This window comes from Lagopus leucura, unplaced genomic scaffold, assembly GCF_019238085.1.
Source record: "Lagopus leucura isolate 7727_CA_CO unplaced genomic scaffold, USGS_WTPT01 Super-Scaffold_100002, whole genome shotgun sequence".
NCBI lineage: Eukaryota > Metazoa > Chordata > Aves > Galliformes > Phasianidae > Lagopus > Lagopus leucura.
Window position 1 is genome coordinate 26,865,828 of NW_024962263.1, and position 27,217 is coordinate 26,893,044.

At 37.2% G+C, this 27,217-nt stretch overlaps 1 protein-coding gene across 5 annotated transcripts in view; it reads left to right on the top strand.

The window, feature by feature from the left end:
* Nucleotides 1-27,217, top strand: part of FHOD3 (formin homology 2 domain containing 3) — a 359,344-nt gene that overhangs the window by 225,824 nt on the left and 106,303 nt on the right. For all 5 annotated transcript variants that reach the window (XM_042868621.1, XM_042868620.1, XM_042868617.1 and 2 more), the window contains exons 7-9: nt 13,334-13,445; nt 19,731-19,825; nt 25,167-25,310. In XM_042868621.1, coding sequence (XP_042724555.1) covers nt 13,334-13,445; nt 19,731-19,825; nt 25,167-25,310 — 351 coding nt within the window. The remainder of the gene's footprint in view (nt 1-13,333; nt 13,446-19,730; nt 19,826-25,166; nt 25,311-27,217) is intronic.

Genomic DNA, 27,217 nt, shown 5'->3' on the forward strand with positions numbered 1-27,217 from the left:
AGCTGCCCAGTGTCCTGCTGAGAAATATTGAGAGTACAGATTTTGAAGAGCACTGGGAGCGCAGCATGGTCCCACTCACTGCAGCTAGGGAAAAAGTATTAAAAGAATAGTTAAGCTGCAGGTGCTGGCAGCTTAACTATTGTAGGAGCGTTGCCACAGAGGGAACCAGAGCTTGAGCTTACTTTTTACTGCAAAATATGAATATTTGTGAAGTTGTAGCATATTTGAGCCTATCACATTTCTTGCAATACTTGGTTACTTTTTCTCCTCTGGCTGCCTTGAATTGCATTTTGACCTTCATCATGCTCACTAATGGAAAGGCCCACTTCTAGAGAGCTAGCTAGGTTCTTCAAAGAAATATTCAAGGATGTGCTAATGCTCCTATGAATTGTGTTGCAGGTACAAGTTACTGTAAACATGACTCATGGAAAGAAGTCGCAGGACTTTCATCTTGCAAAGCTTCTGAGTTTGGCATTATACATGAAGGCAGATCTGCTTTACTATTCAGAGGTAGTACAGAGAGATTTCTGGCATTAGTACTGAAATCCATTCTCTTCCAGGCTCTGAGATCTTACTTTCCTGGTTAAAACAGGGTACTGGCTATCAAGACTCTAAATTTACTCTATAGCACGGGGAAAGCTTTTTTATTATGATTATTATTATTCAGAGCCAAGAACTATGCAACTAAATCCATATGTGGACATGTAAAATATTCTGACTTTCAGATACTGTGAAACATTTTACTTCTATTAAAGGAAATGTGCCTATGCAGTACCTAGGAAAGTAGAGAAAGCTACTTTTTCAGGTACTTCTGTGATCACTGTGATAATATGTTTCATGCCCTTCACACAGTTTTTCTCTCATACTTCATTTATGAAACTATTTAGATGCTGAAGTAAATATTCTTTGTCACGTGCTATGAGAGCCTACTGCTAAACGTTTTATAAAATTAGGAAAAAATAACACCAAAAGTAGGAGTTCAGTGTTATCTTATTACTCTTACTGAACTTGCATTTTCAAAAATAATACTCTTCTGAGTTGAAAGGGTCAAATCTCAATTACGTTTCCTTTGGCTAAATACATAGGAACCATTCCCACCAGACATTACGCAGCTACCACAGTGCACTTCAGTTTAGCTTTCTGAAATACAAAGGATCACGTTAGGCAGCAGTTTATTTTATTGCCTTTGTGAACTGCTGCCCTTCTTTAGGGCATTGTTGTATCTACTGATTTTGCCTGCAGTAACTCTTGACTTCAGAAGAAAGTGGAAGTAATCTGTTGTGGTTACTTCAGGAAAAAGAAAAGGTTGAGTGGTTTTGTTTTACTCGTTGGTTTTGTTTGTTTGTTTGTTTGTTTTCTTTTCTCTCTCTTGCTTTTCTGTCTCTACTGTGTCCAAAGAATTGAAACAACAGTCCCAAAATGATCTATGATGCAAGTCAAATCACTGCTGATTGTGATCTCATACTTCTGTGGTTTAGCTCTTTGAATGACTGTAGCAATTATTTAGCTAAAAGTTACTCAAGTCCCAGATGCTAAATAGTTCTCAGATACTACACCACAGATACATTTCATTCTGCCAATAATGAAACTGAAATGCATGTTAAATAATGTCACTAGAAATGCCCATCTCTGGCCCAAGCAGTAGCTTCATCAAAGGTATTTCATTCTCAGGTTCATAGTAATCTGGGCTCTGCTAGGCTCTGCTATCTGCCTGGTCACTGCTGTTGAAAACCCGTCAGTACCTTGGTAGCTACAGACTCCTAGCAATATCCACCCTTTTCATCTCAAAAGAAGGCAATTTATTTTCAGTCATCTCATTATATTGCTGTTTTTGGTATTCTTACTTTTGTGTATTTGGCATGTGTGTATATTGTTCTTTCAACAATTTTATTGTTTCAGTAGTTCAAACCTCTAGTATTTTGCTTTTCAGGGTGCTTAAAAAGGATAACCTGTTAACAATTATTGGCTTAAAATATTGCAGTAGAGACCATACTAAATATTGAAAACTTTGTTAATGCACTGTCTTTAAGCACTTCCATACGTTTTATACACAGTTTATTTTCCCTTTGTGCTTTTAATTTTTTCTCTTTTTTTTAATAGAAATATATTGTCTGTGAGATTGTACAGGGTCAGAAAAGGACTGCCAACCGTATCATTAAACTTACAGGGGTTTTCAGGTGAAGTTACTTAGACCCAACCATAGTTTTGGTATTTAATATAAGTACTTTTTAATGGAACTGTTGAAAGAACAAATTTCACGTGCATAAAACCACAGAATAATAACAGAGTAGTTTTTCACTGTACTTAGAGACTCAAATATTTTTTTCCCCTAGAGCCTTTGAACTCAACCTTGATATTATTTAAACAGGACATTGTCAAGGCCGCTAACTAGCAAACTGTTTCATGAGCGGTAGAATTAATGAAGCAAATTGTTATCCTTCTCCTTCCTCAGCTTTTCCTTCCCATCCCACACCATCCTGATACTATTAATTCTGTTGCTTGTCCTGTGCCCTTTCTCTGCCATTGGCTCTACATGCCATGGCTGGTGGGAACATACATGAAGATTAATCTTTTAGCTGGCTGCCCTTCAAAATGGCATGCTTTTGTCTGAAAAAAATCATCAGCTTGGGGTCTTTTCTAATGCAGTTTGCAATTTACTTAGGAATGTAACTCAGCATTACTGGCAAGTATGACTGAATTCAGTGCCATAGTTAGAGGGAAGAGTTTGTCTGTAAATGGACAATGAAAGAGACAATATGGCTGCGTAAGGAAGCGAAGGTGAAAATGGAGTGTTCTTCATGATTATGGTGGATTTGTCTGGGTTTAATTTTGTAAGGAGACTGAGAGGAAGTACTTTAATATTTTCCTTATCCTGTGTTACCTCTGGCTTTGGTCATAGATCCGAAGAGCCACACACTTTAATAGTGATGACTTCCATAGACAGGGACAGGGTCACCTCTGAGTTCCACCTGAGCTACTTTGTACATTGGAGGAAAGCTTCAGTTTCAAATGAGATGCTGCTCTGTAAACGTTTCTCATGTCAAATATGTGGGAAATCTGAGGCTTGTATCATCAAGTTCTCTTTAGTATCATCTACAATCCAAATTGTACAAATCAGAGGTCTGGCTATGATAGGAATTGGTGAAGTGATGTGGTAATGATTTGGTATAGATAATTGATGTGGAGCAAGTTACTTTCATTAAATAGTTTCTAATCCCTCACAAAAATGATACAGCAGTGATTTCATCTTAAGTCAAAAGCCAGCATTTGGAATGAAAAATATTTCTGAAAATACGCTAGTTCAGCTATTTATTTGGAGGCTTAAAAAATGAAATAGAAAGCAATGTTTACATCTTTCACGTGCCTCCTAATATTTCTCAATATTGAAGAATTTCCCAGAGATAAAATGTGGTGAATCACCATCTGCTTCATAGAACTATGTCTTCATTTGATTAATTGTAGATACCTTTCAGATTCTTAATTGCAAAGCATGAAATAAGTAGCACACTGGTATCATCTGAGTATTTTGAAGTAGTAACTGTTTAGTCTCTTTTCTTTTAAAAATTGATTTGCTTCTGTCTTGAGTACAAGTACAAGTGACCTTGTATTAATGTCAGATGCCTTCACAAAGCACAATGACACTCAGCTGCATGATAGAAGCTAAAATAATATGATTTGAAGGGAATTTCGGAGAAAGGAACAAAAAAAAAAAAAGTCCTTTCTGTTATTAAGCTCCTAAAAACTTTTTTCCTCTCCTCATTTTTTTGGAACACAGCTAAGGAAATATCAACTTGGCCCTGCCCAAGGAAAAGAAGTTGCTGAAATTGCCATTCTCCCAAGTCTTTCCTGTTGCCAGAGGTTCAGCCCAAAAATCATCTGTTGAGGACAGAATAGTTCAAGGCTAGCCGCATACATCAATGTAAAGAGATGGTGGGAAGGCTTGGCATGCAACGTTTCTATCATTATTAAAAAAAAAAAAAAAAAAAAAAAAAAAAAAGCAGATGCCAAATGGCAATAATCATATTTCTCTTACCTACATGCACACACTTTTCATGTAATCAGTATAGCAGTACTCAATGGTTAAACTTCAGTTTGCAAATTTATCTGCTATGTGGAGTTCCAATTACGTGTGATTTCATATCTTGTTTCTTACTTAGTATCAAAACATGAGTATCACTGTTCTGTCTGTTGCTGAACAGATTATCAGTGTAATGTGAGAGACAGAATTATTTTTTATTCATTCTAATGTGTATGTTTTATTGAATAGCATGACTGATTCCTAAACACTGCTCTTGTTTAAAATGTGAGATGTACTCTTTAGCTACTTTCTTTGTGACCTATAGACCTACACTATAGATCATGCACTTGCAATAACTCAAAAAATTTAATTGTCAGTATGTTTCAAAATGATAAATTGTATTAGGATGGCATAAGGTATTTCATAGTTCAGATATTTGGGGTTCCTTATGTTTATTTTGTGTTTGGTTTTGTGTAGGGCTGGTATCGTATGTGACCAGCAGAGGTTACATTATCAAATGAAGGAAATAGATTTCACTGGACAGTCTTATTCTATAATCCCTAATGAAGAAATGCTAGAAAACCCTTGATATATATATAAACTATTTGAGGTATGTGTTTGTAGAAGAAAAAACAGAAGAAAAATGCCTATTCCTTATCAAATGGTAACACATTTCATGCTAGCATGAGTTTTAACAAGATCTGCTTCTCTTGTTACTGTAGTTTCTCTGAATGTAGTGTTTTGTACCTTATTTAAGGTAATATAATCACAGTCTACTGAATGGGCATGTCTAGGTTTACTGATGATGTTCATTTGCCTGGAGTTCCCAAACACACCAGCATTTGGGAAGGGTTAATAAAAACACAAATACGTTGAAGCTTCACAATTTCAAGCAAGAATGAAGCATTCTGTTGTAAATCTTTACAACTGAAGCATAATTCCTGTTCGGAAAACAGAGTGATTGCAAATTTCCCATGAAATATTTTTGTTTGCTATTTTGCAATAGAAAAAGCTAAAACTAAGGGAAACCAAACCCTTGTGATTCAGAAATTTCTGAAAGGTTGAAAGAGAACCTGATGGTTCTATGGTGTGTGCCTTTGACATAAAAGTGTGATAACACCATCTTATCACATGACAGTAGAGTTTGATCCTGTCCTGACTTATAATCACCAGGTTCTGTCCTCTTCTCCTTCCTAGCTGAGTAACTACATGTAACTTCAAGACACTTCTCTCACTTTGTATGTTTTTCTTGTAAAATTGTATGTGATCTCAGAAAAGCATTATTTCTGATTGTTTCATGGATGAGAAATTCACTTCCCCGTCTTACTAGAAAATCATCATTCCAAAAGGCAAGAGGGAGGAACACCCAAAAACCCTAAAGCATTTCCTATCTCATTCCATGTTCTGAAATGCTTAGCTTTTTTAAAATCGGCATGTATAAGATGATGTGGTGATTGCTGTATGAGAAATAGTTACTTCATTCATTCAGTGCAAATGGCTTAATATAGGGCCAACTTTCACCCCTCAAATATCCTTTTAAAGCTCCCATCAGAGTTTCATGTATTCATTTGAAGGCCATGTTGGCCTATAATAATGTTTTGTTTTGTTGTATGAATTGCTTGCTTCTGTGTAAAGATTTTTTTCATTTTTCTGCCTGCTGCTTCTGGACCATGATTGATGATATAAATAATCATTTCCAGGCATGAGCCATTTTTTAATATTTTTTTTTCTGTTGACCAGTCACTAATCACTACTTGCTCATCTCAATATCTTGTTGGTAAGCCAGATGAATTTCTTTCTAATGGCCTTCTTTCTCTCCATGTCAGAAATCTCACCACAGATAAATGGCAGATGCATACCACATATGTAACAGTGCACAGACCTTATAATCATTATCCAGTACATTTAAAAAGTTCTGAGAAATTTCATTTTAAGAATAGTAAACGCATGCATTTCCCTGCCATCCCTACTATTACATGGTCTACAGAGAGAAAAACTTAAATGAACATTCTGAATTAAAAGATTGTTTAATTGATATTTTTTTAGCATCTGTCATCCACACTAATAGGATTTTTCATCTTGCTGGAACTGAGAGTGCAAACAGGAAGAGAAGTAATGTTATCCCCATTTATGTTCAGAAGTAATATTATCCCCATTTTAGTTGGAATAAGTAAGGAACAGTGTCTTGACCAGCTAGTCAAACAGCAAATCATCACTAGTTCATAGAATCCAATCTAAACTGATAATCAAATTTCTGCACTGTCTGCACCTTCTGTCCTGAGCCTGCAAAGCACTTGAAAGTGGTAAATCTGCCTTATTTAGGCAAGTTGAAAGTTGGAGAAAAAATTCCAGAATCTCAAAATGGCATCTAGTATCATGTTAATATACAAGAACTGATGCTCAGCCAGTCCCTAAGCAGTGGCAGCCCACATGACCAACTCTCAATTGTTTCCAAATTTTGTTTGCATTATGTCTTGCTGTATGGAATATCCCTTTGGCCAGTTTAGGTCAGCTGGCCTAATTTTGTCTCTTCCCAATTCCTTGTTCCCCCATAGCCCTCATTTTGCAATTGTCCTTCTTCTTCGTCATCTGTGCAGAGGATTTCAAGAAATTATGTTTGTCTAGAAGCAAGGGCAAAAGCATTCTGGATGCACTTTTGACTTCCAGGGAAATAAAGCAACCAAATTATCTGGTAGAGTACAGGAAACTGCCACAAACTACAGACAGCTGATTCCAGAGCATTAGCAAAACGAGATTGCCCTATAGGTCATTGGAGGTAAGCCTTCTTCTACCCTACTTCTACACTACTACTTCAAATCTTCTATTGTAATATCAAGAATGGGAAATGTGCTAGAGGAATACCATTTTATGTTAAACTTTGCTTCTGAAGCTTTTCCTTTCACAGCATCATAGTTGAACTATGCTTGGGAAGTAATTTCAATTTTAAAATTACTGAGAGATTACAGCAAAGCAGTTGTGCCACAACAGTACACTAAGAAACTACACTGTTGCCACTACAGCAGTAAGTGTTACCGTAGCTCACGCAAAAGAAGTTCAGGCTGTATATTGCAGATGTTACTGTTGGCTAATTGAACATTTGGTAGAACATTTTGCTGCACCTGCCTGCAAAAGGAGCTCAAGATGTGTCACGTCAAAATGTTTTGTACATGTACTTTTTCATCACTGGAGTGTTCTGCATATAGTAGAATAATCTGTGTTAATATGATCCCTTCTTCCAGGACCTCTTGGAGAACTCCCTCATGCACTTGCAGAAAACATATCTTGGGCTAAATTAAATTTCTCAGTCTTCTCTACCAAAGGTCAGAGAATGGAAAAATGTGTGGTATTTTCTAGTTGTACTGTAGTTGTCTACTTCTAGATTGACATTTTTGTCATGGAATATTCTGAGAGGTATCATCAGTAGGTATCATCATAATGACCTTGAGTTGAAACATGGGCTGAGGTTAGACCACCTTCTTACTGCGGCCATCTCTTTTCACTGCTTCTTTTTGTTAAAGAAATACATGGGTGTGTTTGCACATAAGTGTTTGAAACATTTATTTTATTTATTTATTTATATACATTACATTTAAAAACAATAATAGTATTTTAAAATAGCATGAAGAGAATTTAAAAAAAATAAAAGATAGGGAATGTAAATTGCATATTGCCTTAATCTTCCTTCCATATGCATATGCTTGCTCCAGAGAGGTTCTAAATGAAGCTGTCCAAAGGTGTCAACCTAAAACTAGTTCTCTTTTGGCCTCCATTTGTTGAAAGGTCCAGAAAGGTCTTTCCTCCTCTACTGAATAGATCATAGTTTTGTCCTGCTGTGAAACATGAAACTGAGCAAAATTCCAGATGCCACTGGGACCCTCGCAGGCTGTTAAACAGCACTGTGAATCTTCACATCTCACAAGCAAGAAGGATTTTCAACTTTCGATGCACTTCTCACCAGCTGGTTTGGCACTTCTTACACTGCATGTTATTTCGTTGTCACTTCTGCCTGTTTGACAGGGTGAGTGCATTGCCTACTAGGCAGAGTCCATGTTGTGATTAGACCTCAGGTCATTTGGCCATAGTAAATAATTAGTGAAAAATTGAATGCCTGTTTCTCCTTTAAATTTGAATGGTGTAAATCCAAAGCAACTGCATAATCATCAGTGAAATACTGAGTTTAATCAATCATGTTTTAAATTTCTTCCTTTTCAAAAATATACCTAAATTTCTTTGAATCTGATGTTAACAGTTGTCACCATTTTTTTAACCTGTGATTGATGGCTGGGACAAACCCCTCCATGGGACATTAATTTTGAAGTCTGCTGCGCAGTGTGTTTGGCTGGGCCTGTAACACATATCCAGTTGTCTAAATGCAAAGAGATAAAAAGGAAAGGGACTGTGAAACTCCACTGCGTAACATAAAGCAAGACAGAGGAAAAATGTTTATAATTCTTCTTCTTTCCTTTACTGGCTATATTTTATCTTTAGCCAGAAGATGCTCGCATCATTTCCTGTCTCTAAATTGGCTTGCGAATGATACAAAAATGTATATATGGCCTTCTTTTCTAACTTTCTTAATAAGAGTTTTGATACGTCAGTGCTATAAAATTCAGAAATCCTGATTTAATTCCAGAATGGTTGAAATATTACTTTACTACGCCAATGGATATCCATCTTGCTTCAGTGAGCTTTCTTCTTCAGACATTCAGAGTGGAAATTTGGAATTAATCATAACAACCAACATTCATAAAGTGGTCATACCAGGGTGTTGGTGTTTTGAGTTTTCTGGAGGAGGTTGTTTGTTTTGAGCTGCCAAAGCATATTTCTGCCTCCTTTATTGCCCTTACATTTAGTCCTGATCAAACTAAGTGTGATTGCCCAGCAGATATTAATAGAAGAGGGGTTCTGCTGAAACGGATTCAGAAGTCTGTCATTGCAACTAAACAAGAGTCCAGTAGGTCCCAGAAATCATCTTAAAAACCTTCAGTAAATTTTTGACAGCAACTCAAATGATCAGAGGTGAAATAGGAAACTTGTTTTTATTGCTCTCGTTACTGTGCCATCTTGGGAACATTATGTAAAGTAAAATAATACCAGTGACTGGCAAAAAACTCTCATAATTTCACAAATTAGAGCAGGAATGTCAGTGATTTGCTGTTCTTTTTTTCCTGTTAAATAATCTCCCTGTGATGAGATTTGCAGTTCTTTTATTTACAATATAGCTGTTTACTACTGAAGTTATTGAAAAGATGTGTGCAGCAAACGTATTTCGTAATTCACTTGTGAAGAAAGATTTAAAGATCTCCCACTTTGAAAGTCACAGTAATTAATCACAAATGGAAACTTTCTGAATACCTTGGGTGTTTTTTAAAGTTGTGAAACAGACATTCTCATTATTCATTGAAACTGCTGAAACACATCCCATTGTGATAACCAGCTCTTAAAGTGTCAGCAGTGGCATGCATGTGCTGCTACAGGCAGGTCAGGCCTACGGGTCATGAACGGATCCATTGCTTTGGATGTGATGTAACAAAATCAGTGATTCCACACAGATTTTGGCAACGAGTACCCCTGGTACAGGTCTTTAGAGACTTCTTGTTGCCATACTGGATGAGTAAGTTTTCATTTTAGTATGAGCATGTAAGGCTCTGGGCTCTTCTTTGCCTCTGGGGATGACTGTCAGATCTGGTCAACCAACTTTGATTGGCTGAAGACTTCATTTTCCAAGGAGCAATGCAGATGCTCAATGATTGCTACTGTTACTAAGAAGAATTGTTTAACCAGTATTTAAAAGCCCCAGTTGTAAGGATGTGTGGAAAGGCTGTGTGTGGGATCATGAGCAGCTAGTAAGTCTCAGCATTGGAGCTTAGATGTTGTACATCTTAGTTTAGGACTATAGTATTTTAGTTTTGTACACAGATTCATCCAAAAGTAATGCTTCCTATTTGTTTCCATGGAAACTGCAACAGCTACAAAGAGCACAATAACACTATTTGATAGAGCAGATTCTGAACTACAAAATACTGTTTTTTGTCATTGCCATCACTGTTAGGTATGCATTTTTGCCAATGATGAACATAAAGCTTGCTTGCCATGCTCATAAAAATGTGAGCCACTGGAGGTGAGCCACTGTTTCACAGCTAATATGATAACAGTGTTGCTGAAGCACACCACCCACCACCTCACTGTGCTAACAGACACTGTTTAGTCTCTATAAACATTCAGCAAGCATTGATAAATGTCACTGTGTGCCATTTTTTTCACATGGAAGAAATCAGTGACGCACCTTTGCTCTGTCTACACTCCTATGTTAAAAGCCATTCTGTCAGACTGCCCCTCTGCTGCTATCCCTCCAATGGCAACAGCATTTAATGGAATATTGGTAGGAAGGTTCAATCTCTACTACTGTACTATGAATATCTACCTTTGAAGTTGTGGGCAACATAATAAAACAGTATTAATTACTTTTGGAGCAGACAGTGTACTTGCCGTAGTGTCCAAAGCACAATGGAGGCGTAAAAGTGTCCACAGTTTGCTCAAAAGCTATTGTCTACTGACCAAGAAACAGTGTATTTTAAATGCAGTTTTATTCAAAGCCAGTGGCCATGTAGACTTTTCACACTATATGCCTTCACCTACATCCACCTCTGTTTCCCAGAGCCAACTGTTTTGTGAGGAGCTGGAAAAGCCCTGAAAAACTGCACTTTGAGTAAGCACACTTAATGTTCTTCTACTAGCAAGTGAAACAAAGCTTCGCTAATCACTCTTTTTTGCCAGGACTGCTTCTGGATGGCATTACTTTAGTTGTGCTGTCATCTGCAAGCTTAATAAGAGTGGGAAGCTGACACCTGAAGATTGCACTCCAACAACCACGAGGCTCTAGCTGTAGGCAGCATAGGCAGTACTGGGCTGCCCTGAGGCCTGGTGGGTCTGGCGGGGGCTGGTGCTTGTTTCAGTCTCTGCAGTGGTGAGCAAGCAGGAGTTATAGCAAAAAAATTGCAGAAGCTCCTTCTCTTACTTTCTGGAAGAGAAAGAGATTGGCAAAAAATTGATGCAAGACCACTGTGTCCCACTGGTTGCTCTGAAATAGGCACATACGAAACCTTGCCATTGAGTATTGGCATATAAACCATTTGGTCAAGGCATGAGGTTTTAAGAAGGATAGCATTTCCTTTAGTAGGATTTCCTTTCTAGGGGAAGGATCTCGTGCAGATTTGTATGCAGCTGCGTATCTGGAAAGAATGCTATTGCAAGAATTGTTTACAGTAATCTAGTAACTCCTAAGTTAGGAAGTATTTTTGCAAAACAAGTGTCTGTTGAGTACTTGAACTTGAATGTTAGGGGACACATGGTGGTAAAACACAAAGAACATGGCATTAGCATGCCAGGGAAATGCATAAGTGTCCTGTGTGGCTTTGGGGAAGTGATATGTTGGTGTATCAGAGGTGAGTTTACAACGTGCAATTACACTGTCTATCAGGGGATTTCAATTTCCTTTAATTTGGATAGTTTATGTATCACTGAAGAGTTCAGCAGAACTGTAAATCAGACTAAGCAAGAGTCTTAAAGGACCTGGGTCTTAAAGTTTGTCACCTGGCTGTCAGCTTGGAAGTATCTGCTGTGATGATTCATCAAGACTGAAACAACCTAAGTTTAATAACAGAAGATTTTGTATTGCTAGCAGTATCTGCAGTTCATTAAGCTCAATTTTGCATGAGAAACTTGAGAAACTAAGGAAATACCTGGGTCATTTGTTCACAGTAAATTCAGTATTTATAGCAGTAAGCAGCAAGCTACATTTTAGCTCATTAGCTGAAATTGAGCTGTACTATACTACATCTCTCTGAGTGGCAAAATGAACACAGGAGCTTGAGCCTATGCCTGTTGCACTTGCAGTCTGTTTTAGCATATGCACATTTGCTGTCTGTGAGTCTAAAAACAATTAACAGTGATTCCTTGCCTCTTAGGAGAGCTGTTTTGTGAGTAATTGAAAAAGCCAACATGAAAATGGGAATCATTTAATACTGGTAGAAGCTTTATATACAACCCTGAAACAGTTGGCAATGCAGAATAATTGTTTTTCCTCCTCTTGTGGGTGAGGCATTTTAATGACAAGTTGTTTTTGTTTTAGACATCCTACCAACTTAACACAGTAAGACAAACATGGGAATTTTCTGAAAAGTGTCTTATCTTTACATGACTGCATGTATGTCTGCCGGTGGTAAAGGACAGTAATGACCACATTAATATAATAATATCATTAAAACTCATACAAGCTGTTAGATAGATTTGTTGCAAGATAATATAGCGCAGAAATGCTATAAACTTACTGTTACTTGTTCTTTTGCGGCGTGATTCAATCACAGTGGATTGGGAATTGTATTTCTGAGACCAACAATGTATCATTTTTAGTTTGTCTTTAAATCCATGATGTAGATTGAGAATATAACAGATATGACTGAGAACTGTTTCTCTGGGTAATATTGCTCTCAACTGGGCATGCAGAGCCCTGTCTATTAAGAAGTCCTCTTTTTCATGTTTTCTTTTATTGAGCACTCCCTTAAGTGTGTATATATATATATATTTATTTTTTTTTGCATACCTGATCATTCCGTGCACATACCTGAAAATTTTTACTTAGCACTTAGAAAAGTATGCAATAGTCACACATCCTCTTTGGAAATGTGAGATCTGTAAAGAGGTCGATAGAGCTTGGCTGTTGGTTTCTAGTTGGAAATGTACAAACAAAGTTTGAAACTATGCTGTCAGAGTGCTCAGTTCAAGTAAATCGCATATTCTGTGACAGGGAGGGATAGTCTGAGGCTGAAGACACTTTCTTCTGAGTAGTATAAGTAGAGTATATCGTTTTATGTAATAATTTATCATTTAAATGCAGTATGAAAAAAAAAAAAAAGAATCCATGAGGAGAAAATCATCCTGTCATGCAGGAATAAATGTTGTGTTGAGAAACAGCAATATATTTATTTATAGTTGATTAGACTACATGTACATTAATCTTCGGACAGAGATGTGGGGGATAGCCATGAGTGCATGTGTGGGTGGGATATTCAATCTTTTATTATTAATGCAGCATTAAGTTTCTGTGGGATCGGTTGACTACTGGGGCTTCCCTGGGAGACTGCTGCCAAGTGAATGAAATTTTCAGCCAAATGGCTACCTATTGTGTCTTTAGTTCTGGCACAGCTAAATCTCTTCTGCGTATGTCTTACTATCAGATATGGATTGCTCAGTGTCATGTAGAACATCTGGAAATGCTGTGATTTGCTGAATGACAAGTCATGCTCTTTTTTTCAGTTCCGCCTGGTGGTGAAGACAGCATTGAAGCTGCTGCTGGTGTTTGTCGAGTACACTGAATCCAACGCACCACTTTTAATCCAGGCAGTATCTACAGTTGATGAAAAGAGAGGTGAGTAGCCGTATTTGGGAGGTGCAAATACCCAGCACCACTGAGATCGTGTGGCATTTTGTCATTGCTGCAGCATTGCTGTTGTGATGTCTGTCTTATGTGCTATTCACTTGATTTCTGAATTAGAAGTGTATTTTGAATATTCATACAATTTAAGATTGTTTTGAGGACTGAATTATAATGGAAAAGTGAGGAGGGAAAAGCTGAAGAACCATGCTGCTTCCAATACACCGTAGTCATTGCCTCCCCTTCCCTGCACCCGCAGGCAGTGTAAGCCCCATTGCATATCCTGACCTTGGAGGCTCCTCTGGGCCAGACCATCTTTGCACTTCCTTCTGAGAAGAAGCAGTTTGGTTTAGAAGAGAAAATGATATCTAATCGGTGTAATCCCTTTGAAGACAAAGACGAGGTCAGTAATAGTACAGGCTTTATAGTAAAAGCAAAACCATCTGTTGTTACATTAAAATAAAGCCCTTGAGCAGATATTATACTATGAAATCTGTTACTCTTCAGGCTCATGAGAAAGACTTGAATATGCATACTGTATTTCTTACAAATAAATGGAACAAAAATGTTTTTTTCTTATTCTTCCCACAAAGCTATTGCTAAGCTCTCAGGGCACTCTGTCTTGATGCAAAACATTCCTTTGCCTCAAGGAGAGTTTTTGAGGTTGGGAGCACCATTGTTGCGGTCTCAAACACGTGGAGGTTTAAAGGAACATTCTCTCAGAGGTGCATGCTGCCTCCATGCTGAACTTGTTTGGGCAGCTTGATACGGTAAAAGTGAAACAAAAAGTTGGGGGATGGGCAGAATAGGAGAAAGTAGCCAGATTTTGCTTTTGACTATATAGTATGTTGAAAAGAGAATAAAAACAATCCCCAAATTGTTTCCTATGGTAGAGGAGTAGGCAGGGGTAGTTCAGAATCAGTGTAACACTTTAAATGATGTACTCTTCAGGTTGGCTTTCAGTTTTGTATTAAACTAATAAGCCTTACAATTACATAAGCAGAAAGGTAATTACAGTATTCATGTAATTGTAACTTCTGTTATATATTTTTACAGCCATTTGTAGTATTTCCTCTGCTCTCTAAACTCCCTAGTATACTCAATGTGTTCATATTACCATCTGCTCGCATGCAAGTAAACCTCATTAAAGACGGAGAAAGTAATACCCTGAACAATCTACCATGTGCTGTGTACTCCCTTCTGTATAGTAGGAAAAGCTCGATATTGACCCAAAACATGAATGAAGTCATGCATACGGTTCAATGGCTGATATTAGGAGTACGAGGAGGGGCTTTATGGGAAAGCTAGAAAAGGGACTTTTTTCTTCTTCGATATTTAGTTGTTTTTTTTTTAAGGTCATCATGCAATAGCCCTCTACTTTAAACTGTGGAAGTTCTGTATTTCAAATTACATTTATAAATCAGTGTCTTATAACTGAAGAGTACCTGCCTTTAATGACTGATTTAATGGAGTAGAAATAAGACGGGAGAGAAGTGATGTGCCTTTTCTTGAAACATTGTCATAAATCTTGCAGGTATATATAATTAAGTTTACCGCTGCTTTGAAAAAAGTCCAGTATTTCATGTACATACAAGGTGATGAGATATGATATAATTCCTCAGCATGTGTACCACACATGATTAACATAAAGAACCCCATAATAACTCAGTCTTGTTTCAAAGTGATCCCATCTGTGGTTTCTACACAAGAATACATCCATATGCAACTTGAAATACAAAGATCCATGGAAGTGCCTGATGTACTCTCAGGTACAAACAGATTATTAGTAAGTAACAGCATGGTCCTCATCATACAGGACATAGCTTTTTGTTATACTTCCAACTACATTCTTCTCCTCAACTTCTTCTCATTTTGTAGCCATAATGGAATTTGATCTCTTTTAAGTTTAAGCACATCAGAACTGTACAGGTTCTGGAAAATGGAGCTGGCGTTGCACAGTGCTTGCTGTCTGGAGCTGTTTTATTGTAAGCTTTTATTAGTACAGAGATTGAAGTCCTGTGGCTGAACTGGATTCTGTAGTATTCTGTTTGTGAATTACATTTCTACTGAAATGACTTCTTATTGAATTATTTGTAAATGGCCTGCATTATCAGTTCTTTTCTTTCCAGTTCATACACAAATAGCCAATACCTATCCCATAGCTATGACAGCAGGCTGTATGTTCATAGACAGCAGTAAAAGATGTTGAGGTCTTTCCAGCCTATGGCAACTAGACAGTATGTTGGTAGTCCTCCTATATGGTTCCTGCCTGATGTGAAGTTTTCTGTGTGTTATACATCATTTACATCCTATGTAGTAGTGATGTCAGAATTTCGTGAAAGGCATAAATGACGGCATTAAGCTAATCCTTTTTTTTTTTGGGGGGAGGGGGGCAATTCAAATGGAAAAACATTTCAAGGTGAAACTGAGAAAAGATTGAGATTTAAAACAATGGACAGCTTTGTTCAATATACTTTATTCATTTAATATATGCTTACTATTTGCAACCCCACTGTTATCCATGTGTTGGTGGACCATCTCTGAATGTTCAGAATGCATCATGTTGACGGTAGCGTTATGGTTGAGACTGCAGTCTTCCTGACAGAGTAGCCACAATAATAGCATATGCCAGTGAGAAAATTGTAAAACATGGTCGAGCAATTTTCATTTTACCCAGTAGAAGGCAGGAGAATACATACAAAACTCAAGCTTTACTGTTTTACTTTAGTGAGCCTGTTTCATCTCTTCTGTCAATTATAGCACAAATCCTGTCTGGAAGTTGTAACCTTATGTGAACATCACAATCTGCTCTCATAAGAAGAGCTTGGATGCTACACTATCATGCTTTTATATCAACATCAAATCATAGAATCACAGAATCATTAAGATTGGAATAGACCTCTAAAATTATCTAATGAAACTGTTTGCCTACTACCACTATCAAGTGGTAAAGTAAAAGGCTGTAAAATAAGTGCTTTTTGACAACTGGCATGCAAAAATTCTGTTTCTTTTTTAAAAAATAAACTCAATAACATATAAATATTACATGCATTTACTGTTTGTTCGGGTTTTTTAATAGAACTACATATATTTTTATGTATGTCAGCAGTAAGGGGAAAACTAAGGAAAACATGGGCTTGCTGCTGAGTGAGGTGGGTTTCCTGATAATGGAGGACACTGAGAAGGCAGAGTCAACAGAATGCCTTCGTTGTTTTGGTCTTTACTGCTCATACTACCCCTTGTGAATCACAGACCCTGGAGATAAGAAAGCATGAGTCTGGGGAAGGAAAGACTTCCCCTTTATCAGGGATCGGATCAGAGAACATCTAGGCCAATTCAGCACACAGAAATCCATGGGCCCCTACCCGATGCACCTGCAAGTGCTGAGGGAGCTGGCAGAAGTGATTGCCAAGCTACTGTCTATTACCCTTGAAAGGTTATGGAGAATGGGAGACATGCCTGATGACTGGAGAAGAGCTATGACACTCCAGTCTTCAAAAAAGGGCAAGAAGGAGGAGCTGGGAAGCTACAGGCCAGTCAGTCTCACCTCTGTCCCTGGAAAGGTGATGGAACAGTTTATTCTGGATGTCATCTCCAAGCAAGTGGAAGAGAGGAAGAAGGTTATCAGGAGTAGTCAACATTAGTTCACCAAGGGTTTTCTATAATTTGTTATATTCTGATCATTATACGAATAACATCAAGTTGTAGCTTTTAGCCCTGTGCTTCTTTCCTCAAAAGGTTCTCTCAATCTATAATCATTAATATATTTTACAAATCTCCTTCTAAATTAACACATCATGTTTTTCACTTGTCTTGTATGAGCCTCATTGTTTTAGTATAGCAACATGTGACCTTAGAAAAATCATCAATTTTTTTATTGCATGATTTTCCAAGGCGTTTTTTACATGGCCTGTCTGTGAAGGTGAACAGATTTTTTTTCAGTGAACCGTCTTATCACAAAAAAATACACTGTCTTGGAAGTTAATTTTTTTCATGTGTACTCCAGGCTACAGTCTCATGTTGAAGTAGTGACTCTCCAGGAACTACATATGTGGAAATCCAAACTTCAGGCCGTGAGTGGATGAAAGAAGATGCTTGCTGTAGATCTGCCCGTATCTCATGTTATCAGGATCATAGGTTGGAAACTATGGACTCTCATTAGTGAAGAAGCAAGGAATAATTAACCCAAGTGTAGTGGTGCAGTAAGTTTGTAGTTAAGCTTTCAGACCAGAACTGTCTCATCCCCATATTGATGGACAGCCTTATATTTAATCTGGTACCAATTGGAGTAGTTCTGTCAGTCGTTGTACAGCCTGTTGTTGATATCAGCTGGGAAATAAATTGAATTTCAGTTCAAAAGGATTTCAAATTTAAGGCTAGAAGTTAAGGTTAGTAACACTGTTGTGATTAAAGAATTCAAAGGATGGATGAACTGATACTGGACTTCCTTACTAGTAATTTTTTTTATATCGTGGTCAGAAAAGCAGCATGGGTAGAAAAAAACATTGTCATCCTTGCATGGAAGCAGCAAGGCAAGTAAGTACTTTGTTACAATAATGGAGAAGTATACAGCCACACAGGTAAAAAGCTCAAATGTCAGGATGCTGTCTTTAGAAAACAAATAGGATTGGTTTTACTATGAATAAAATTTGTCTGCCAAACAACTGTTTGTCTGCTTTTCCTGGAAGAACTCTCACTGAATAATTCAGTGTGGATTAAGTAATTAATTTTTCATATTGTTGGCAACTGATTTTTGTCCAAATAACATTGTTAAAGATCAGACTTGGATAGTGTTGCCACTTTGTTTCTCTTTCTTATTTTCTTCCATTTTTATTTTTCACAAGAAACCACAGGAAGACATTTTTGTAGTAAGGATATCATTCCTGCTGATCATATATCATTTGTGAGCCGAGTGAATTTGTTCCACATGTCTTTTGAATGTGTGCAGCACAAAATGTCTGGTAACATAGAGAATCTGGTAAAGAGATGTCTAGTATTATTCTCATTACAGAAGTATATGGGAATTAGTACAGTAATGCACATAAATACTTTCTGAGAGATGAGAGTGAATTCCCCCTCTGATTTTGCTTCAGATAAAGAAGCTCTGTTTTGTTATTCAGTAATGAAGATCAGAGAATGTCTGAAAAGAGTGGGAAAAAGAAAAGAGGAGAAATATTATCTTTGTGTTCATTAACGGACAGTTTTTTACACAGCACTCTGCCATTGCTTTGGAAGTGGAGATGTTTGGTTAGTAGAGATTTGATGTCTGTGCAGAAGGACATATCAGTGTGTATGCACAACATCAGCATAAATAAGTGTTGGCTAGGATTACTGTGAGAGCAGCACAGTGATTTAACCTCTACTTCACTGATCAATCAGGTTTTGGGATGAAACAATTCCTTTTCACTGTCTGCTTGTGCTCAAGCTATTGTCATTATAATTTTAGGGGGATGTGATCTGTTAGAATACTCTGCATTTCTCTCTGTACTCAAAGACTGTTGCAGTTCTGCTTGTGTAGCTAATAGAGCATCACTGAGTTAGAGCTAATTTTCTGAATTCTCCTCCTAACTTTTAACTTCCCTCCAAACAAAATAACTTGTTTGTGATCTTTCATTATTTACTAGATAAAATGACTATGGTTTTTTCTTTAGTAACTTTTGCTATCTGCCTTTTAGCCAAATAAAATAGAATTGTTTACAAGGTACTTTCCACACAGGACTTTAATCTGCTTGGCATTTACTGCCTGACTTATTTGGTACAGTAACTTAGTAAAGCCACTTGAGTTTTTGTCTTTCTCTGCCACACTGTTTTATTAACACGACTTATCTTAATGCAGTATAATGCAGTAATACCACTAGGAATGTAAGCAACGAACTTACTGAAAGAGTAGCATATAAATTTTTGTGTAAGACTTATCTAAGCCTGTGGGAACTTATGATAGGTGTAGTGGAATTCCTTCCACACAATTTTTAGAAGTTCACTTCAATTGAGTGAGCTAACAAAACTTCTTTCATCATCAAGAAAGATATATTGGTACCTCTGGGAAAAGGCCACATAAGATTTTAGAGGAGTCTGCCTTAAGATGCACCACAGCTGTCATTGATTGTATTCTGTTCTCCATGAATTAGAGAAGACAGTAGAAAAAGCAGGAGATAACGTCATCCAGTTGATCTTCCATTTTGACACATCTTTCCAACCTGTGCTGCCTCTTGGCTAAATGTTGCTGCCACAGCTTTCTATTTTGATCACCCTTACCAATGTTTTCTGCTTTACATGTAGGAGCCAAGCCTTGGGCGAACATCATGGAGATTCTGGAGGAGAAAGATGGGGTTGATACTGAACTACTGGTTTATGCAATGACTTTGGTTAACAAGGTTTGTTTCCTTCCTAACTGTAACTCTTAGTAATAATATTAGTATTTTATGTTGCATATTGCTGGTCTATGAGAATATACATTGAAGACCTGTCCCAGAGAAGTTGTAGGATCAGCCTTAATCAATACAGTCATATTACTTGTGTTGCAGACCTATTGAGGCTGCAGCTAGGAGTGGAATTGCTGTTTTCCTAGTTGCTGTGCATAAACAAGATTCTTATGAATCATTATGACTTGATTCTTCTCCCAGAGCTGGCACTACAGTGCAAAACAGAATCCAACAAACTAGCTCAACAAATTACCTGGAAAATAATGAAAGCAAGAACTTTATGAAAAGATCACGTGTTCACAAAGGCTTGCGTTGTGCACAATTTTCCAGTTCCGGGTCATTTAAATTATTTCTTTTCTGTGAACCAAATACGGTAAATGAAACAAGTGTAAGAGAGCTTGTAAGAGTGTTTCCACTTTAAAAAAGGAAGTATAAACATGCTTTGTTTTTTTTTTTTCTTCTTTCTTTATGTTTTCTGGTGCCCCTTATAGTAGCTTCACAGTAAAATCAAACTTCTGAACTGTGAGGAGGTAGGAATGTCCATAAAAGCTAGAGAATTATTACTGTCAGTGCCTTAAAAAATTAGTGTCTAGTCCTAAAATTCTAAACAAACCTAAACTAAAATCACAAATAGATCTTTCAAAGAACACAAGAAGTCCACATAGTACTAGAGAATTAAGGTAATTTTGTTTCTGTAATTATACTTAATAAGCTGGAGAGCTACAGAATATTATTATTTTTTTGTTATATTTATCTAAAGATCCAGAGTTTGCTAGTGGCAATCATAGAACAAGATGCCAACTTTCTGTGTTCATGGCTGCATGGTTGGAGACATGGGTCATTTTATGGTTTGGGGTTTTTTTAATTAAAACGGTTTCTTAATGTTTGGTGTTGTCCATTCAAGGTACCTGAGAAGGCCTGACCTGATGACATCTCTGTTGTGGCTGTCTTTTTACCTACAGCTACTCTTGCAGCTGCTTACACAGCAGTAAAGATCCTCTTAGACTTTAAAAGAGCATCTCGCTGACTTGATTTTTCTGAAAGGTCTCACCTGCTCGTTATGCTTACGTCTTTAGCTGCTGTTAAAGCTGAGGCAATTCATTTTAATGTTTCTGTTCTATGCCTCATTATGTTGTATACTGATTCCTCTTACTGAGATAATTTCCTCTCTTTCTCTCTTTGTTTTTTTTTTGTTTGTGTTACTACCTAGCACCTAACTTCAGCAATTATTTTCTACACATGGTATAGTTGATTCTTTTGTCTGAATTTTACATTTAAAGCTATTTTTAGGAGGAGGTAGTTCTTTAAAAGCAAACAAAAAGAAAAAGCATCTCACAGTCAAAGGAGTTATGAAGATCAAGGAACAGAGGAATCCCACAATGCTACACTTATAATTATGATCTGGCCTATGGACAGCTTATGATGTTTTTAATGGGATTTTTTTCCATGATTATAGAGAAAACAGCAAGCAAGATGACACAGTTGTAATTTTTTTCCCTTCAGAGAATACAAAGAAGGTTCAGATGCTTTCAGCTTTTCTAGGAGAGGAACTGAAAAAGTTTTTGGTGCATGCAGAAACCTCTTGGGGAGTCTGTCTTAAGGAAGCATACTTCTGCACCTTTTTCTTTTTCCATGTATATACATTTACAGACTGCTTTCCTTCCTGCTCAGAAACTGACAGAAGAACTGCTTCAGTCCTTTTATCTTTCCTCTCAGTTTGTTGATGCATAATCAATTTACTTATGCTCACATTTCAATGAATTTCTCCTAATTATGGAAGATTTAGACATTAATAAATTTCTAAAATGATCCCAGTACATACACTTCAGGTTCTGTATAGTTCCTGTATAACTTTTGTCATCTTCCATATGTCTTTAGATCTTTGTCTAATCTGTGCTTTCATTTTTATTGGTTGTTTCCGAAGAGACAACTTATTAGACCTTTTACTGAGCTCAGATAGAATCCCTTTAGATTTATTTCTAGATACGCATGCACATACATACATACATTTATAAAACCCCTACTCACTAAATGTAGAAAGAGAATTATGTTGAATTCAATTGACTTTTCTATTTACTTCCATACTTTGTGTTCTTTTCAAAATCTGCTGCAAAACCTTTTTGTTACTGTGATTACACCAGTAATTATTGAGTCGTTAAATTACTGTTAATATTTCTTTTCACTTTATTTAATATTAAGTTTGTTCTCTCATAATAGACAATACCTTTTTTTAAAATGGTAAATAAAATTCCATATTACTCGCTATGTAAAAATTAATATGTTCTAGTATAATCAGGTTAAGCACTGAAATTTTTTTTAACAAATGCATTGCAAGACTGGAATTTAAATATCAGCTTCCAGTCCAGTGTAACCACTGGGAGCTTAGTGTGTGCCACCCACCAGTGGTCCAGCAGCTGCAGCTAAAGAAGTACTGTCACGGGCCAGCGTGGTGTGAACACAGCAGCTAGCACATTTTTTCAGTGATCTGCCTTAAGGACATCATAGCTGCCACACTGGAACATTGATATTCTTACCTCCTGTGTCCAACATTGGCCACAGCGTATGTTTTAGAAGTTGTGGTTCTTTGGAAAACAAATGCAAGATAGATGCTTCTTATCCCAAAGCAACTGAAAACTTGGCTAATGCCCTTAAATGTTTATTTATTATGTAGATTTACTATGCTTTTCACCATAGCATGTAAGATTTAGATAATATCTCTCTATATAGTATGTGAGTGCTCTACTGAAACCCAGTCTGTTGGATGTTTAGTAACCAGAGCAGTACTTTTATGTTACTTGGACTTCCATGCAAAGCTTGCACCAAGCACATTTATCTGGACTTTCTGATGTCTGTATTCTCTCTGCACCACTGCTTTATACTGTGACTGTTTCATAAACGACAAAACATACTAATTAACTTTGCTGCCTAGTATCAACCAGGGGGTACTTATTTTAAAAATCATGAAGAGAGCCTTTCAGTCTGAAGCTGGGAATAGGTTATCATTAATCTCTGTGTTTGTTAAGAAGCATAAATGAGATAATGCAAATGTAAGATTATTTTACTACTACCAGTTTTGTATGTCGTCTGATAGGATTTATCATCTTGGAAGATATTTGTCTTGTAATCCTTTTTTACTACCTACACAACTTAATCAGTTTCTTCCCTTTCTTTCTATTAGGACTGTTACAGTTAGTGGTGGGCAAAATGTGTTGTTTTCACTTCAGTATAAATGTGGTTAAGAAGAAATATCAAACTCAAAACTCTCAGGGGTAGGGTTTTGGTTTTTATTTACTTAATCATTACAAAAAGCAGATGCTTGAAAGAGAAGAACTCAAAGTTGTGCAAGTATTCCCATAAGGACTTGAGAGCAACTTGCACAAGACCACTGCAAGCAAATTAAATCTTAATTCAAAGATTTTTCCTTGAACTGGAAATGGGTAGAGGCATAGGAATAATTCCTGATATTCATATTTGTTCTTCTTTGGTAGACCAGGATTCTAGAGAGATTTCAAATCTCTGTTTACCTCTAAGCTAGCAGTAACAACAAAATTCTGCAAGCACACTAAAGAGTATGTTTTAAATACACTTCTCCAAGGGGCTAGATTTGAATTCTCTGGTAGGATTTTAGTTTTTTTGAGGTTCTGTCTTCAGGGCAGAAGGAAATATCTGGGATACAACTACTGAAAAACTTAACATGGTGCTTGGAAAACAGCAAAAAGAAAGATCTGCCCAATTTAAGACCTCTGCTCTTCTGATTGTACTGCTGCTTGTCTTCTTTATATAGCCACCAAGAAAATGATAACCCACTCTTTTAAGATCATAAGCCAGTATTAAGCAGTCATGTATTCAAGCTCCTCAGTGTTCTAATGAGTATTTAAGCTGTAGGTCTGTCTGCTCTTTTAGACGTAGGATATCACATCATACTATGCTTGAAATGTGGTCAGCATAGCAGTTTGACAATCAATAAAAACAGTACTGTCACAGCACAGCAGCATGGGTATCTCTTTATAGCACTAATCCAGAATAGCTGTGTTGGTTCCAGTGTGTCTCTCCCTTATTTTGCAGAAATGGCTCTGAATAGACTGATTCTTGCAATATAGCAGGTGCCATTCTGCACATAGGCCACACAATATTCAGCAGTTCCTGCTCATGTCAAGCGAGACTCATTCTTCTGTGTCACACATAAAGAGCAGATACAAAAGAGCACAAGCTGAGCAGAAAACAATAGAAAACCAAAATAGCTAGGTTTTGTATTGACTTTGTTGTCTGCAGGACTGTGATGGATGAAGTTCACTTGTGTTCTGAACACCGTTGTCTGACACCCATGTTCTCTTCCCATGCATCACTCCAGAGTACAGTGTTGAGTGGCTTGATTCAATCCCTGCACTTCAGTGGCATACATAAAATACATAGTATGCTACAGAAAACCAACTTCCATTTCTTCTTAGTTTTCTGAATTCACCAAATGAGAAACAACTGTGGTAGAAGTGCTTTCTCTCTTGAACATAGGGCAGGTGCCATATATAAAGATCTGAGTTCAAAAAGTTTGTTTTCAATCACTATTATTATTGGCTTTCTTTGTTTTCTAGTGCGCTAATGCTCCAGTGTCACTGGTTTCAATTTACTCCATAATCAGGAATTTGTAAAACTTTAAACATATTGGAGTTAAGAAGTCAGCATGCTTTTAGTTAATACTTCTGAAGTTGAAAGGGAAGAAAGAAGTCAATACCTCTGTAATATAAAACAATTTGTGGATTTAGGGGAATGACCTCTGCTGCAGGTGTTGAGGACAGCTCGGCGCATGGTGCAGGATGTTTCCTGCTGTCCTGACATCACACAGCTGTGCATTGAAGTTTTTCTTCCTAAGGCCAAAGTTACAGGAATCAGTAGGAAATCAGCTTCACTGGTTTTAGCTAAACCAATTTTTTTTTCTCTCTTTGCTTTTATCCCTGTGTTTGATGCTTGAACGTTCTCGGTTCTTCAAATTTGTGCTCGAATGAAGCCAGGAAGAATCCAACTGTGTATTTTAAAGACCTACATTTTCCATATTTTTTTGTATGAAATAACAACATTGATTTGTTTTTCCAGTTATTCATTTTTCTACACAGTGCACAGAGTTGTTTGTTAAAAGCTGTGCCACTTGTTTTACATTTTTTAGCAGTGTCTCTAATCCCACGTCATGGTTTGGTTTTATTGAAATCATACATAGCACCACTTGCCAACCGCTTTTAAAAACCTTTGTTTAATTCTTTTCAAAACAAGCAGATCTAAATGTTTTCCCTTTGATTCTTAGACGCTGTCGGGGTTGCCAGATCAAGACTCTTTCTATGATGTGGTGGACTGTCTCGAAGAGCTGGGCATTGAAGCGATTTCGCAGAGACACTTGAACAAGAAAGGAACAGACTTGGACTTAGTTGAACAATTTAACATTTATGAGGTAACATAACATGCCCTGTTTTATACATCTTACAGCGTGTGCAAACTTCAAAGCTGAAAGGAGGGGGAAGTGTAACCTAGGTGAAATTTGGTTATCTATTTTAGAAGAAAAACATCTGGTTGCTGGAAGTATTATACACATTGTATATGTGACCTGATAAAAGTACATGGCTGCTCAGCTCATGCAATTGTGTTTCATACTAGTGCTGGAGCATGCTCCAAGGCATACCAGCACATTTACTAGCCTCTTTAGAGGCAGTTCTGCCTGCAATTAAAAGTAGAAATTCTTGAAATATGCAGAAGTATTCAACTCGTGAAAAAAGTCAATCTGAGCTCAGTGCCACTTGTTCTGCAGCTGAATACCCAGCATGTCCTTGTTTATGAGTTTACACTGGACTAGGTCCTATACAGTTTGCAGAAATGGAGTAATAAATTACTTCATATTCACCACCTAGACATAAAATAACCACCGAAGTAGTCATATGCAAGGGTAGGATATCCAGTTTCTTAATTATTAGCCCTAATTTTCAGACTTCAGGAAGTATTGGCAGTGGGGAGGCTTAGGCAGAAATCAGCAATTATATGTAAAATTATATATAAAATAATGTAAATGTGAATTAATGTTATAGTGTTACGAAATGAAATGGCTTTATCTTCATCTGTGTCCAGCAAAGAATTTGGTAGCTTTCATTCTTCATTTTTTTCTTTCATTCTTCACCCAGTCACTAAACTAATTTTAGCAGAGCTACTTTCTACGTAGACCAGACTGCAAAAGAAATCAGGTCTCTGGGCTTCAGGGAGCTTCTGCTCTGTGCTGGCTCTTCTTCTGCTCTGACCTTGGTTCCTGGAGAGATGTTTCACTCAGCTTCTTACTCTTCATTCCCAGCTGCTGTTGTGCAGCAGTGTTTCCCTTTCTTAAATCTGCTTTCCCAAAGTGCGCCCAGCATTGCTCATAGCCCAACTCTGGCAGTGGTGGAACCCCTTAGGAGCTGCTGGAGCTGAGTCTGATGTCCTTGGGGACAGTGCTGGGCTTTGCTCATCTCTGCTGCCCCACCACTGTGAAAGCCTTGCCACATAAGCCCAATACAGTTACGTCCACATACTGCTCCTCTACTGTTTCCAGCTGATGAACTCACAATGTAGGTCAGATTTTTCTGTCAAATGTCACTGTCGCCATGCTATTTTCAGCATTGTTCTTTCCTGAAATATGCATACGTTCCTCTGGATTTACAGTGCTTCTGAACTGGCAGGAAATGCTGAATTTTCCACTGAATGGCATATATGAAAGTAATTATGCTAAAAATTGGGAAGTTCAGCTGAAAAAATGTGTGGTCTCTATTTTTTTCTTTTAATCCATTGTGGTATGAGTTCACAGAAACAGGTTTGTTTTGTTAGTGTTTGCTTTTTTTTTTCTTTTTCTTTTGTTTACTTTCAGGAAGATCTGTAGAAATTGAGATCTTTAAGAAGGCAATTACATATGCATCAGCTGATCTCTTTCTTGGCTGAGAATAAATGATGATGCTTTTCTAAAATACTTTCTGAAGCAGTAGGCTATCTTTCACTCAGTCATTTCTAGTTGCATGTCTGAACAGCAGGAAATGTTTAGTCAGCCAGCGTATAGGAGTTTTTTCAATTGATTTCAGCATAGACAAGAATTTACCTATGTATTTTAGGAGGAAATAAAGAGAGCTAGATGTCTAGCACTGCTTGGATTGCTTGTAAATTAAGTCCTAAAAAACAAACAAAAAAGCCCAAATCTAACATAAACAAATCTGTTGTTTCAAGTCCCACAGTGTTCAAGGTGCCAGTGTAGAGTTCTATCACTTGAGCTGCCACAGTGCGTATTAGCAAATTAGATAGCAAATTAGAGGGGTATCTGTAGAAATGATGACTCTAATAGGAATCTAT